Source organism: Cariama cristata, unplaced genomic scaffold (assembly GCF_000690535.1).
Source record: "Cariama cristata isolate BGI_N322 unplaced genomic scaffold, ASM69053v1 scaffold16153, whole genome shotgun sequence".
NCBI classification, from domain to species: domain Eukaryota; kingdom Metazoa; phylum Chordata; class Aves; order Cariamiformes; family Cariamidae; genus Cariama; species Cariama cristata.
The window spans coordinates 1-11,373 of record NW_009610261.1 but is presented as its reverse complement, the minus strand read 5'-3'; the positions used below and the strand labels follow the sequence as shown (position 1 = coordinate 11,373).

The 11,373-nt window shown below is 38.3% G+C and overlaps 1 protein-coding gene across 1 annotated transcript; it reads left to right on the top strand.

The window, feature by feature from the left end:
• Positions 1–313: 313 nt before the first annotated feature.
• LOC104159820 (THO complex subunit 1) lies at positions 314–9,519 on the top strand (the record flags this gene model as incomplete). Its single annotated transcript, XM_009697827.1, has 10 exons — positions 314–445; positions 1,774–1,874; positions 2,708–2,774; positions 2,955–3,005; positions 3,639–3,709; positions 4,614–4,709; positions 5,638–5,703; positions 7,577–7,660; positions 7,886–8,033; positions 9,441–9,519. Coding segments are annotated over 10 exons (895 nt in total), but the record flags the coding sequence as incomplete, so codon positions are not given.
• Between the last annotated feature and the right edge of the window lie 1,854 nt (positions 9,520–11,373).

Here is an 11,373-nt window from a genome sequence, read left to right as displayed (position 1 = left end):
ATCATGTGGACCTTTTTTCTTCATAACATCTAAACAACAAAGCAATTGTGCACTGTTTACAACACATAAGATTGTTTTTCTTAGCGTACTTTAAATACTCCAAATGATTAGATGTTCTGAAATGATAAATAACAATTTTATTGTCATTTGTGGTGTTCAGAGAAGCCCTACATATTGGTGGCAAATGGGTTGTTTTGACTGGCTGATAGCAAGTTTGCAAATTATTTTACTTACTTGGCACTAACTGTAGTGTAGCTCTCCAACTACAAAGTTTTTGTATTGTTTTCATGTGGTAAATAACTCTGTTTTATAGTACTCGGAAGAAGTTTTGGCTGTTTTCAAAAGTTACAAATTGGATGACACTCAGGCTTCCCGAAAAAAGTTGGAAGAACTAAAAACAGGAGGAGAACATGTATATTTTGCAAAGTTCCTAACTAGTGAAAAGGTATGTGATGGCTTTTCTCAGAATCACAGGCTAGTTGAGGTGGGAAGGAACCTGCGTCTAGTTCAACCTCCCCGCTCGGAGCTCTCAGCTAGAGCAGGTTGATCTGTGCTATGTCCGGTTGGGTTTTGAATGTCTTCACAGGTGGAGACTCCACAGTTTCCCTGGCTATGCCATTACATTATTTGATCACTTTATCTAGATAGGTTTATTCTATTCCTTTTTATTTTCTTCTTTCTTTGTGGATTGCCTCTGTTATTTGATGATTCAGTGACTTCTGTTTCTGGAATAAGAGTCTGCAGTAAAGCTGACATTTATTGCACTTGATTTATATTGTTACCTTTAGAAAGGGACATTAAAAGAGAGTAAATATTTAAAGATCTGTTGCTTTTTTATTGCCTTTAGAATTACATTTTCAAAACTTAGCTGATGATGTGCTAACTATATTTTCTGCCTCATAATGATCTTGTTCAAAATTGCTTTGAAAAAAATCTTGAGAGTTTTTAATTCTGTTAATATTAAAGTAAAAAATACAATGCTTTATTGTCTTTAATCCTGAAATTGTTGTCTTCATTTTGGAATAATATGTAACTTTTAAATGAATGCATTAGTAGATGACAGAAAGCAAGTCTCAGTGCAGCATGAGTTTTCTCTTTCAGGGATAGAAGAGTAGGTAAATTTATCATAAGCCTTTGGCCTGTGTATTGACAATTTTAAAATAACATAGTATAGAAGGTACAGAACTGGTTGCTTAATTAACACCCAATAGTTAAAGGCCTTGTTCTTTAAAGAATCTTCAGATGTTCCCTTTATATGATCTATCATACGGTAGAAACCAAGCAGTGTATCACTGTGCAAGTGTTGATGAGAGCGAAGGCTTCTGCAGTAGCTGAATCCTTATGTTGTAGCCAGTAGCTCATAGGAAAAGGGAGCAAGCTGACCTTTGGTTACTGAAGTATTTGAATATTGGTTTTCCAAATTCTTGTTCACTTCAAAGTGAATGCTGTTACATCCAGCAGTATAAAACTAATTAAACAAATCTGGAACTACTTTTGCAAGCAGTTCCTCATGCTTTTAAAAATTTGATGTCATTAGAAATTTTGATACTCTTTCCTGAATTGTGCTAGATGACAGTTTACCCATCTTAGTACCTAATGAAGCCCTGTCCTGAAAGTATAGGTGATACTGAACAGAACTTCTCTAATGACTTACCATAATCTTGTTGTAAAACAGTCTCCATGGAGTTTATCTGAAAACATTTCTTGGATTTGTTTCACTTACACATGTTTAGTCTTTTTAATGTGTAATTCTTTTTGTTGTTGTTGTTTTAGCTGATGGATTTACAGCTGAGTGACAGTAACTTTCGACGTCACATCTTGTTGCAATACCTAATACTATTTCAGTATCTAAAGGGACAGGTCAAATTTAAAAGGTAATGTGGAAGTATTTTGTGTTTTGGGGATAGGGAGATAAGAATTTGAAGATAGACCAAAATATTTTGGAAGAGTTTATGTCTGTTTGTTTTAAGTTTGTGAAACTTGCAGTCTTGGATTGGTAAATACAGGATGTGGCTGAAGTTATCTTACAGCAGGAAAGTGAACATCTCATTCTTGCCTTTCTCTGCTCCTCTGTGCTTGATTCTTTGCCCTCCCTTGCAGTGGCTGTAATGTTCATTAGATTTACTCAAATTTGTGCAGTTTACTAAACCAGCAAAAAAAATGCTATATAGAGATCATGTTTTGAGTTATTCGAGAGCTATGTTTTATATACAGCTGCTAGATTTAGCTGTTTCTTTTACTGTGGTTTCTCTACAGTAGTGCCTTAGCTAGGGTCAGGAGAGTTTTGTTTGGTGTGTTGTATTTGGGTGGGGTTTTGGTGTTTTTTTTTTTTTTTGAAGTAAGTCTTTTCATTGTGCCTACTTGTTGTGCTTTGAGTCTAACATCAAGGTGTGATCTTGAATAATGCAAATGAACTTTCTGTTGGGTGAAGCTAAACCTTGAAAGTGTATTCCACAAGCAAGTGTAATTAACTCCACAAACTAATAGGTGGTCAGTCCATGGGATGAGGCCAGACCACATTCAAAGTGCTTTCTTCAGATCCCCTCTAACACCGCTCAGGAAGTATGTAGTGTAAATGATGTGTCCTCAGCACTTCTTTGATAAGTAGTAAACTCTTTTTAAATTAAAAAAAAAAAAAAAAAGGTGAGCTGATTTAATGACACTTCTTTGGTTTTTGTTTTGGTTTTTTTTTTTTTTCCAATTCCAGTTCAAACTATGTTCTAACAGATGAACAGTCTCTTTGGATTGAAGATACTACAAAAGCAGTTTACCAGGTTGGTACAGTAGATACTTCTATAAAAAATTACATGGAAGAATATTTAGCATGTAGCAGTATATCAACCACCTTTGAAGCAGTAAACACCATTTTCTTTGTTTGTTTGTTTTTCTATATATTCTACTACAAATATAATGCAAAAAGTTAACTTTTTTTTTTGGCTTCCTCCCAATCATAGCTTCTTTCAGAAAATCCTCCAGATGGAGAAAGATTCTCAAAAATGGTAGAGGTTAGTACTTTGGTACCTGTCTGAATAAAGTCTATATAGCATGTAAAAAAGCAATATCAATTTAAACTAGCTTTTGGAACATAGATATAATATCTGGGAGAGCTTTTATCTCATCTCAGTAAAAAAGGTCTCATAATGTCTTTTTATTTTGTAGTCATATTTTTTTCATCTTTTCATTAATGTGCTTTTCTTCCTTCTCCTGGGGAGAAATGGAAATACACATATATGTGCATGTGTACATAGAGGAGACATTGGTTATTGAAAAAAATAATAAATTTTTAAAGGTTTTTGCAGAAAGGAGTGGTGTGCCCAAAGACATGGGAATAAGATGCAAGTGAAACTAAAAAAAAGTTGTCTTGCTTTCCTTTTCCTTTACTTTGGCTGCATCTATTTGCTTGTTTAGAGAAGGAGAAATAGAGCCTTTCCCACAATTATTGAAGAGAGGAGATACAGTATCTTTTAATAAACTAAACCAGCTGTTTAAAATTATACTGGTGACCTTCAAAACAGTGGCTGAAATACACACACTATGACAAAGCTTTCCCCTTAATTTTAATAGCTCAGTTAAGAACTTTGGGGTTGACTCTGAAGGTGATTATGACCATAATAATGTGCAATATTATGTTTCTCCAGCATATATTAAATACTGAAGAAAACTGGAACTCATGGAAAAACGAGGGCTGCCCAAGCTTTGTGAAAGAAAGGTAACTGTTAGGAAGTAGAAGCTTGCTGCTGCTTGTTTGAAATGGTGGTTCAACTTCAGAATATGTACATATGCAGTGTGTATGAACGTTAATGGTTCACACAACTTGGAGATTTGTATAGTTGGATGTCCCGTCTGTGTGTGCAGAAGGCTCCTAGACTTCTGCCAAAAGTCTTAAGGCTTCATTATGTCAGTGAAAAGGTGGTGACCAAACATTCCTCTTCCATCCTTCTTCATTCTATACACAGGCTGTAGCCCCTTCCTGGTAAGGAGCGTCTGGGTCATTATCGCTTTGCGGATTTCCCTTTATGGAGAAATCAGGTGGAGTCACCTTTCCATGACTTCAGCTGCTTGCAAAAAAGGAAGGGGGCTGTGAGAAGAGAGAAATTACTATTTCGGGGAGGGGAAAAAAGTAAAATTAGGAAATTCGACTTTTGTAAATGTTCTGTCTCCTTCTTTAAATCTCAGCCAGAGTTTCAGCTTGGGTAGGTCTTGCCCTGACCTCAGTGGTCTGGGTTCTCCATTCTGTGATCCCATGAGATCAGGTGCACCTGGGGAAAGAGAACTTGCAATCATAGAGCAGATGGTCCCCGGCAGCAGAATAGATCAGACTTAGTATGTGCTGGTGGCATAAATGTGATCTCCTCCTTTTTTTATATCGGGACTCTGATAGACCTTCGAATTTGTGAGTAAACTAATTTTGGTGTCTGGCAAATCCCTTTCTTTATCCTTACTTCACCTTCTCTCTCTCTCCTCTTCCTCCTTTCCTCCTTCCACTCCTGGAATCCCAGGCCTTCTGAATACTTTCATTATGATTTAACTCGGCACCATCTGAAGTGAAATGGCTTGACTTTGGTCTCTAAATATTACTGGTTTGTTACTAAAGAGCATCTTTTTCTCTTTAGACCTCCTGATTCTAAGCCGATGAGGCCTGTGAGAAAGAGGCCAGCTCCAGAGGACTTCTTAGGAAAAGGATCAAACAAAAAAATCCTTATGGGGAAGTACGTTGAAATTTTTTTTTTTTATTACAAGGTTTCTGGGTTTTGGTTGGTTAGTTGGTTTTGGGGATTTTGGGAGGTTTTTTTGTCACTGACTGTTTTTTCTAGTTGGTAATTCTCAAACTTCCCCACTTTAGAACTGCCAGGAAAGAACAGCCAAGGGATATGTCATTCTTTTAAAACTTGCAGTAGGCTTCATTTCCTTATAGTCATCTCTTGTAGATCCCTTTTAAATAGTCTGTAAGTTACAGACTGAAAAATCAGTGGTTTGTACTTGTTGGATCAGTTTTTATACTTTTGTACTCTTTATATTTTTGCTTAAAATGTATCTATGCCATGGGTTTTAAAGTAGCACCCACTAGTATTTTTATCCCTGGGGCAAAGAATTCTTCTTGATACGTCCTCTCCAATAAAAGTGCAATATTTTGCATGATATTAAGTGCTGCATTTTTTCACCTTCTCCTTTAGGAGAAATTGTAGTCTTTTCATTGTAGCAGTTCACCATACCTAAATGTGGAAATTTTGACCTTGTTTTGAGTCTCAAGACCTTGTACTGAGTGCTTAGTAAAATGTCCTTTCTGAAAAAGAAAGTGATAATTTATTTCATTTATCTAAACAAAATGGCCTGACCTTACCTAGTTTGGAAAGAGAGGGTTTGTTACTGTTTCTGACCATGGATCAGCAAGAGATTATAGTAGAAATTTAATATATAATTTTCCTAATTTGCATCATGAGATGAGATTTCTGTCACTTCTGGTAATTCCTAATATGTATGTATCACAAAGTTTGCATGCCGTGCTTTATTATAAAGGATCTGGGGTGAGAATTTCTGTACCGTTGTTCTGTGTGTCTGTCTTTGGTGAATGATGGAACATGGAATGACAGAGTGATGAATGTGGAGTTTGAAATGTGTTTATGCTTCTCTTTTCAGTGAGGAACTGACCCGCCTTTGGAATTTATGTCCTGATAACATGGAAGCTTGTAAATCTGAGAGTAGGTAGGTAAAAAATGGTGCGTCATTGTCTAAAGCTAACTTTCAGCACTCTAATTACACACAAAATTACAATTATAACAAAATTTGCATAAGGAAAGTATGTAAGATGATCTTACATAGTATGCCATTTCACTGTGTGTCTTGACAGAAGTTGGTTGTATGAATCTTTGTCTTCAAACCTCCTTACATTTTTCTTCACTAGTGTTTATGCTGTCAGAAATTTTCATTACTTAGTAAAGTAAAATCTAAGCTAAAAACCAGATGGAGACTCCCATTTTGTAGAGTGTGATTGTATAAATAATTTCCTTATATAATAAAGGAAGATTGCCAAGTGTGGCTCTAATGAAGTTAGCATGCTATTTGGCTATGATTTTCAAGCAGGCATGTGCTTTGAACAATACTAGATAAGAGGAAATTAGCTAGCAGGCATTGTTTCAGTGCATACCAGATCTACTAGTGGTGCAGATGTAGAAAAATACAATTATTGGTTGTCCCTTCTGCTTGCACAATTGTAGGAAGTACCAAAAATGTACTTTGCACATAACTTTCTACTTGCTAAAGATACCGTAATCCCCTTTTGTGCAGACGTTGTACCTAGTATGAAAATTTGGAAAAGGAATGGGACAGTTCCCAGAGGGAGCTTTGCTCCTGGTCATAAAGGCTGGGTACCTAGGGGAATGTGCTACCTCTGCTGATGTCCTGAGTGGAGGACTTGGTTTTCCAGAGGCTGAGAGCTCTGCAGAGGAAGTGCCCTCCCTTCTTGTGAGGCTGGGATGTGCAGGAAGGCCTCTGGCAGGATACTTGCCTTTACTAGGCCAAGGGCTAAAGGTCGAGTTGTGTTTGGAACCAAAGCTTTTGATTCCCTGTGCATGATTGTATTGTGCTGCAGTTTCTTTAAATTAAAAAAACCTAAACAAATGGAGATGAACCAAGAAAATGCATGCCATGGTAAAGAGGAAAGAGAGGATCCTGGGGGATCTGGCTTTGGTTCCAAGTCTTACTATAGACTTTGTGACTGAATGTGGTCATGTGACTGTAACTTTTCGCTTTGGTTCCTTGTGTCTTCATTCAAATGGGGTAATGCTTCCTTACCTGTTGTCTTTTTAGATAGCTGATCTTGGGTTAATATAGCAAGATTCAAATCAGATCGGTTTTCAAGATGCTGGCTTTAGTTCCAGTAGCTTGTGATAATACTACACTTAAACATGCATGCGGTGCTACTTTCCCGGGCAAAACGTGTTTTTCAAAACAAAATTAAAATGAATTTATAGACCAGTGTGCTTCCCTCCCTGCCCCAACTGATTACTAGGTTCCCTTGTAGAAGCCAATGTGTCTCTGTCAAACATTAAGAGAAACACAGATCATTATGAGCTTACTTTGTGCCACTGATAATTTTGGCTCGCAGTAACCTACACCTCTTAAGTAATCTGTATTTCTTCCTTGTCTTCAAAGCAGCAAATTGTCCTGATCATTGTGAATATTATTTCTGGTATTTTTTTTTTTTAGGTCATGGTTCCCTTATGTACTCATTTTCATTCCTCATTTCTCATTTTCTTATTGCCAGAATTCTTGTCTTGTGTGCCATAGTCCCTTTTCACCGAATGCTATTGAGAGATGTTTGTGTCGCCTTTTGGTATGGCAGAAGGTTTAAATACATATAGTAGGCCATGCTAGCGATAACTGGTACTCTTCAGTGGTTATGCAGTAAATAATTTATAGCAACATGTATCAAACAGATTCTTTGCTTATTTGCAATTGTTGCATTTGGGGGGCATTTTCTTCAGTGGCGAAGCTTGAGATGTGTGTGAAGGATCTGAAAACCAGCTATTTTAGAGTAGATTATGAGGAGTATTAAGCTCTTCATTTTATTTTTTAGGGAGTATATGCCAACATTGGAGGAATTTTTTGAAGAAGCTATTGAACAAGCAGACCCTGAAAACATGGTTGAAAATAAGTATAAGTATGTCAGTCTTTGTGTTTCACTTTGTTTTGATCTCTTTCATGTTTGGGTTGTTAAAGAAAACAGACTCTTCTCTGCATTACTAATATCTGTGCAGGACTCCAGTCACATACAAAAAATGTATAGGTTTGGACAGAACTATATTAATTAGTAAATGCTTCAGATCTTGTTCTGTGCTTTTATAGATGCCAGTCTGTTACCAGCCAAACTTGTATTTTATTACAGGGCTGTGAACAATTCCAACTATGGCTGGAGAGCATTGAGGCTTCTAGCACGCAGAAGTCCCCACTTCTTCCAGCCAACAAACCAACAGTTCAAGAGTTTACCTGAATACCTAGAAAACATGGTAATCAAATTAGCCAAGGAGCTGCCTGTAAGTAATATTATCCTATAATAATAAATGCTGAATTCCTTTGACTTCCTGCTTTTCTCTCTGCAGTCCATTTGGTATGTGGGGAGGGAGGGGGCAAAAAAACCTTAGGAAAAAAAAGCTTGTACGCTAAAGTAAAAATTACAAATAAAATTAGTCTCATCTGTGAAGGTCCCAGTAACATTAAACTGAGTAACATTGAATAACCAAGTAAGTGCTGAGCTCTGCTTTGGATTCTGTGGAAAAACAGCAGTGGCAATCCCGGTGGTAGGCAGGAATATATTTGTACCCAGCTACTTGGGTTCGATGTTGCAGCGCAAACCACTTGTATTGAAGGTGTAAGCTGGTGTTACGGCCCACGGATGTCAGCAGCGGTGACTGCTGCGACTGCAGTGAAAGGCACAGGGTGCACAGCTGACGATACTGTGCCAAGTGTTACCAGCGCTTTACAGCAAGATTTACTAGAGCTGTTCTATCAGCTCCCTGACTTTTAAAATATGTAAAGCAAAACAGGCCTTGTGGAGGTGTAAATTAACCCTTTGAATGTTCAACAGTACGAATTTGAGGCCAGGGAGGGGTCTTTCAGATCACTTCATACACAGTGATAAGAGAGACTGACAGCTGGGGAAGGGAGCATTCTCTGACCTTTTAAGTTAGCACACAACCCAGCAATTTCTTGCGGATATGAACGCATGCTTCCGTGTTTGAGACCTTCCTTGTCTGTACTGTGAAACTGCTGAGGTGTAAAGGTTGGATTGTAATAGGTAGCTTTTTTGTCTGTTCAGCCAGCAGAGTTAACTAGATGCTAATAGCAATTTTAGAAAAAATACTGGGAGGGGAAAGCTGTTTAATATATTAAAGGTATCTCTTTATGCAGTATTCCTGATGGTACTGCTGTCATGTGCCAAATGTTATGGCAAGAAACAAATACGTAGATAAGGCCTGTGACTGAGAGGTAGAAAAAGAGGAAGTCTTTTGTTCGTCTTGACTGATCAATAGCTAAATCGGAGAGTGAAAAGTGTGTTGTGTGCATATTTGTTTGCCACCTTTAAGAAGTTTAGAAAAAAAAGTTCGTCAGTGGTCTCATAGAAAGGGTGGTTCATTGTTTGTTTGTTTGTTTTAAAGTAATCAAGCTAGGTATGTAATGCTTAGTTGTAGTTACTATGAAAAGGAAAGAATCCTGTGAAGTCAGTGGATACTTTCATTAGGTTTTTTTAGTTAATACTGTGTTTTATTAGAACACTTGTTACTGGTGGTTCGGATACAGGAGACTCTGGGGGATTTTTAATTCTCATATGGGATCATGTTTGGTTTTCCATTCTAACACACATGCCGGAGACAATCAGAGAGCTGTAAAATTTCTCTTTAAACACCAAATTCATCCAGTGATGTTTAGTTCTCTCATTGTAGCCTCCTTCTGAAGAAATAAAAACAGGTGAAGATGAAGATGAGGAAGACAATGATGCTTTATTAAAGGAAAACAATGAAAGTAAGATTTGCATGTTCTCAGTCTTTTCAGTTTCTCTCTTGATGTGTATTATAGAGGCTGTGTATTAACAGAGTTTCTGCTGAGGGTCGCCAGTCCTGGTTACCCCAGTGCTTCTGACTTCAACCCCCATTCGTACCAAAAAGTGCAGCCTTGTCAGGGCACCTCAGTCTTGCCTGCAGCGCTGAAAGCATCCAGCTTGTTGAAGTTGGATTAGGAGCCTCTTCTACCTCTTCTGCTTCTGATCGTAGGTGTTTATAGCTAAAACGCCAGCATTGCTGTGTACAAACCTACCTGAGTGTTCCTCGCCCTGCTCTCCTGTTCTTTGTGCCCTTTAATTGCCACCTACCCTCTAGCCCCTGCTGGGGTGGGTAGTTACGGGACTTTCAGAAATGGATATATTCCAACTGAGATCTTTCCTTCCTCTTCATTTAAAGTATCGTAAAGGCAAAAGCTTCTCTGTGAGGAGAGCAACCTTCCTGATAAACGTCAGCTCTTGTTCATTCCTCTCCATGAACCAGCCCTTCCATTTTTTGCCTCTTGCCTGTAACCCTGGTACATCGTGCTCCCAAGTGTCCTCCCCTGCTCCTCTGCCTGTGAACCTGCCGCCTTCCATCCTCGTTCGTGCCTTCATCTCACAGCACCTTCTCCTTTGCTGTTCTCTCTCTGTGTGCTAGCGCTTGGATCCGGCGTGGGCAGATGGGAGATGCAGGGTGTGGAAGCCACACACCAGATAGCGCTGGCAGCTTTGTGGAAAGATTTTTCTGTTCATGGAAAGCCTTCTGTGGGCCTCTGGATCTCTTCTGTTGCCCTTTTCCATCCAGCCCCTGACCTTTTCCACAGTCTCCTTGCCAATAATGAAGTTTTCTCTTCAGCTTAGCACTGCCTGATGTAGCCTTCATGGTTTCACTGTGTTGAATTTACATCCATCTTTAAATCTTGTCTTAAAGCAAAGATGGCAGAGCTGTGGTCTGCTGTACGCCGTTGTGCTTCGAAATAACGGAAGTGATCCGAGTGCTTTTGTTGTTTTGTTGTTTGTGATCTTCCATCCTTTCCTGTCGATGTAGTGAGTTCAGATAAATGAGTGTGACTGATAAGCACTGGAGAGAGTTGATACTTCCACTCCATGCCAGTTGGTTCTTCAGGTGGCATGAGGGTGAGATATTCATTAAAAGTTAAGAATATGATTAATTTCTATGCCTAAGTAATTCAGTCTTTAGGGGTTTTTTTTCTTTAAAAGTGTGAAATGAACATAGGTGGTAAACCATAGATTGTAGACCATGATAAGCTATAAATGTGCAAACCCACCTGTGTAATCACTGTAGCGTTTGGCTTCTCACTGGTTTTTATCTTGACGCCAGAATGACAGAAAATTCCTTAAAGTACTGACTGCGTGTTAAAGTTACCATCCTGTTCACAGTCCTGCTGCCAATAGGAACATCAAGCTTTAGTAACTCAGTAAAAGGGAAGCAAACTATGTTTTACCCGGGTTAACTCTTGAGTAAAGTGACTAAACTAAGTCTGAAAGACAATCAAATGTTAAAGATCACTCTGTGTTTTAATATTATAGTTGACTCATGTATTGAAAATTGCAGGCTGCCTGTCAAAATCCTTGTTTTCATTTGGAGGAGACAGTTCTGATGTACTTAAGGCTTTAGCAATTCTCTGTCAATCAAACAGGAGGTAACACAAAAAACAAGATTTTCTTTGTCATGAGCAGTAAGGGACATTCCTCTTGAAACCCGGGTAATACATCTGTAAAAATCCACCTCTTCTCAGAGCTCTTGAGTAGGTTTTAACAACTACAGGGAAGGTGTAAGTCAGTCTGTTAGTAAATAAATAGGTTGTTTAAAATGG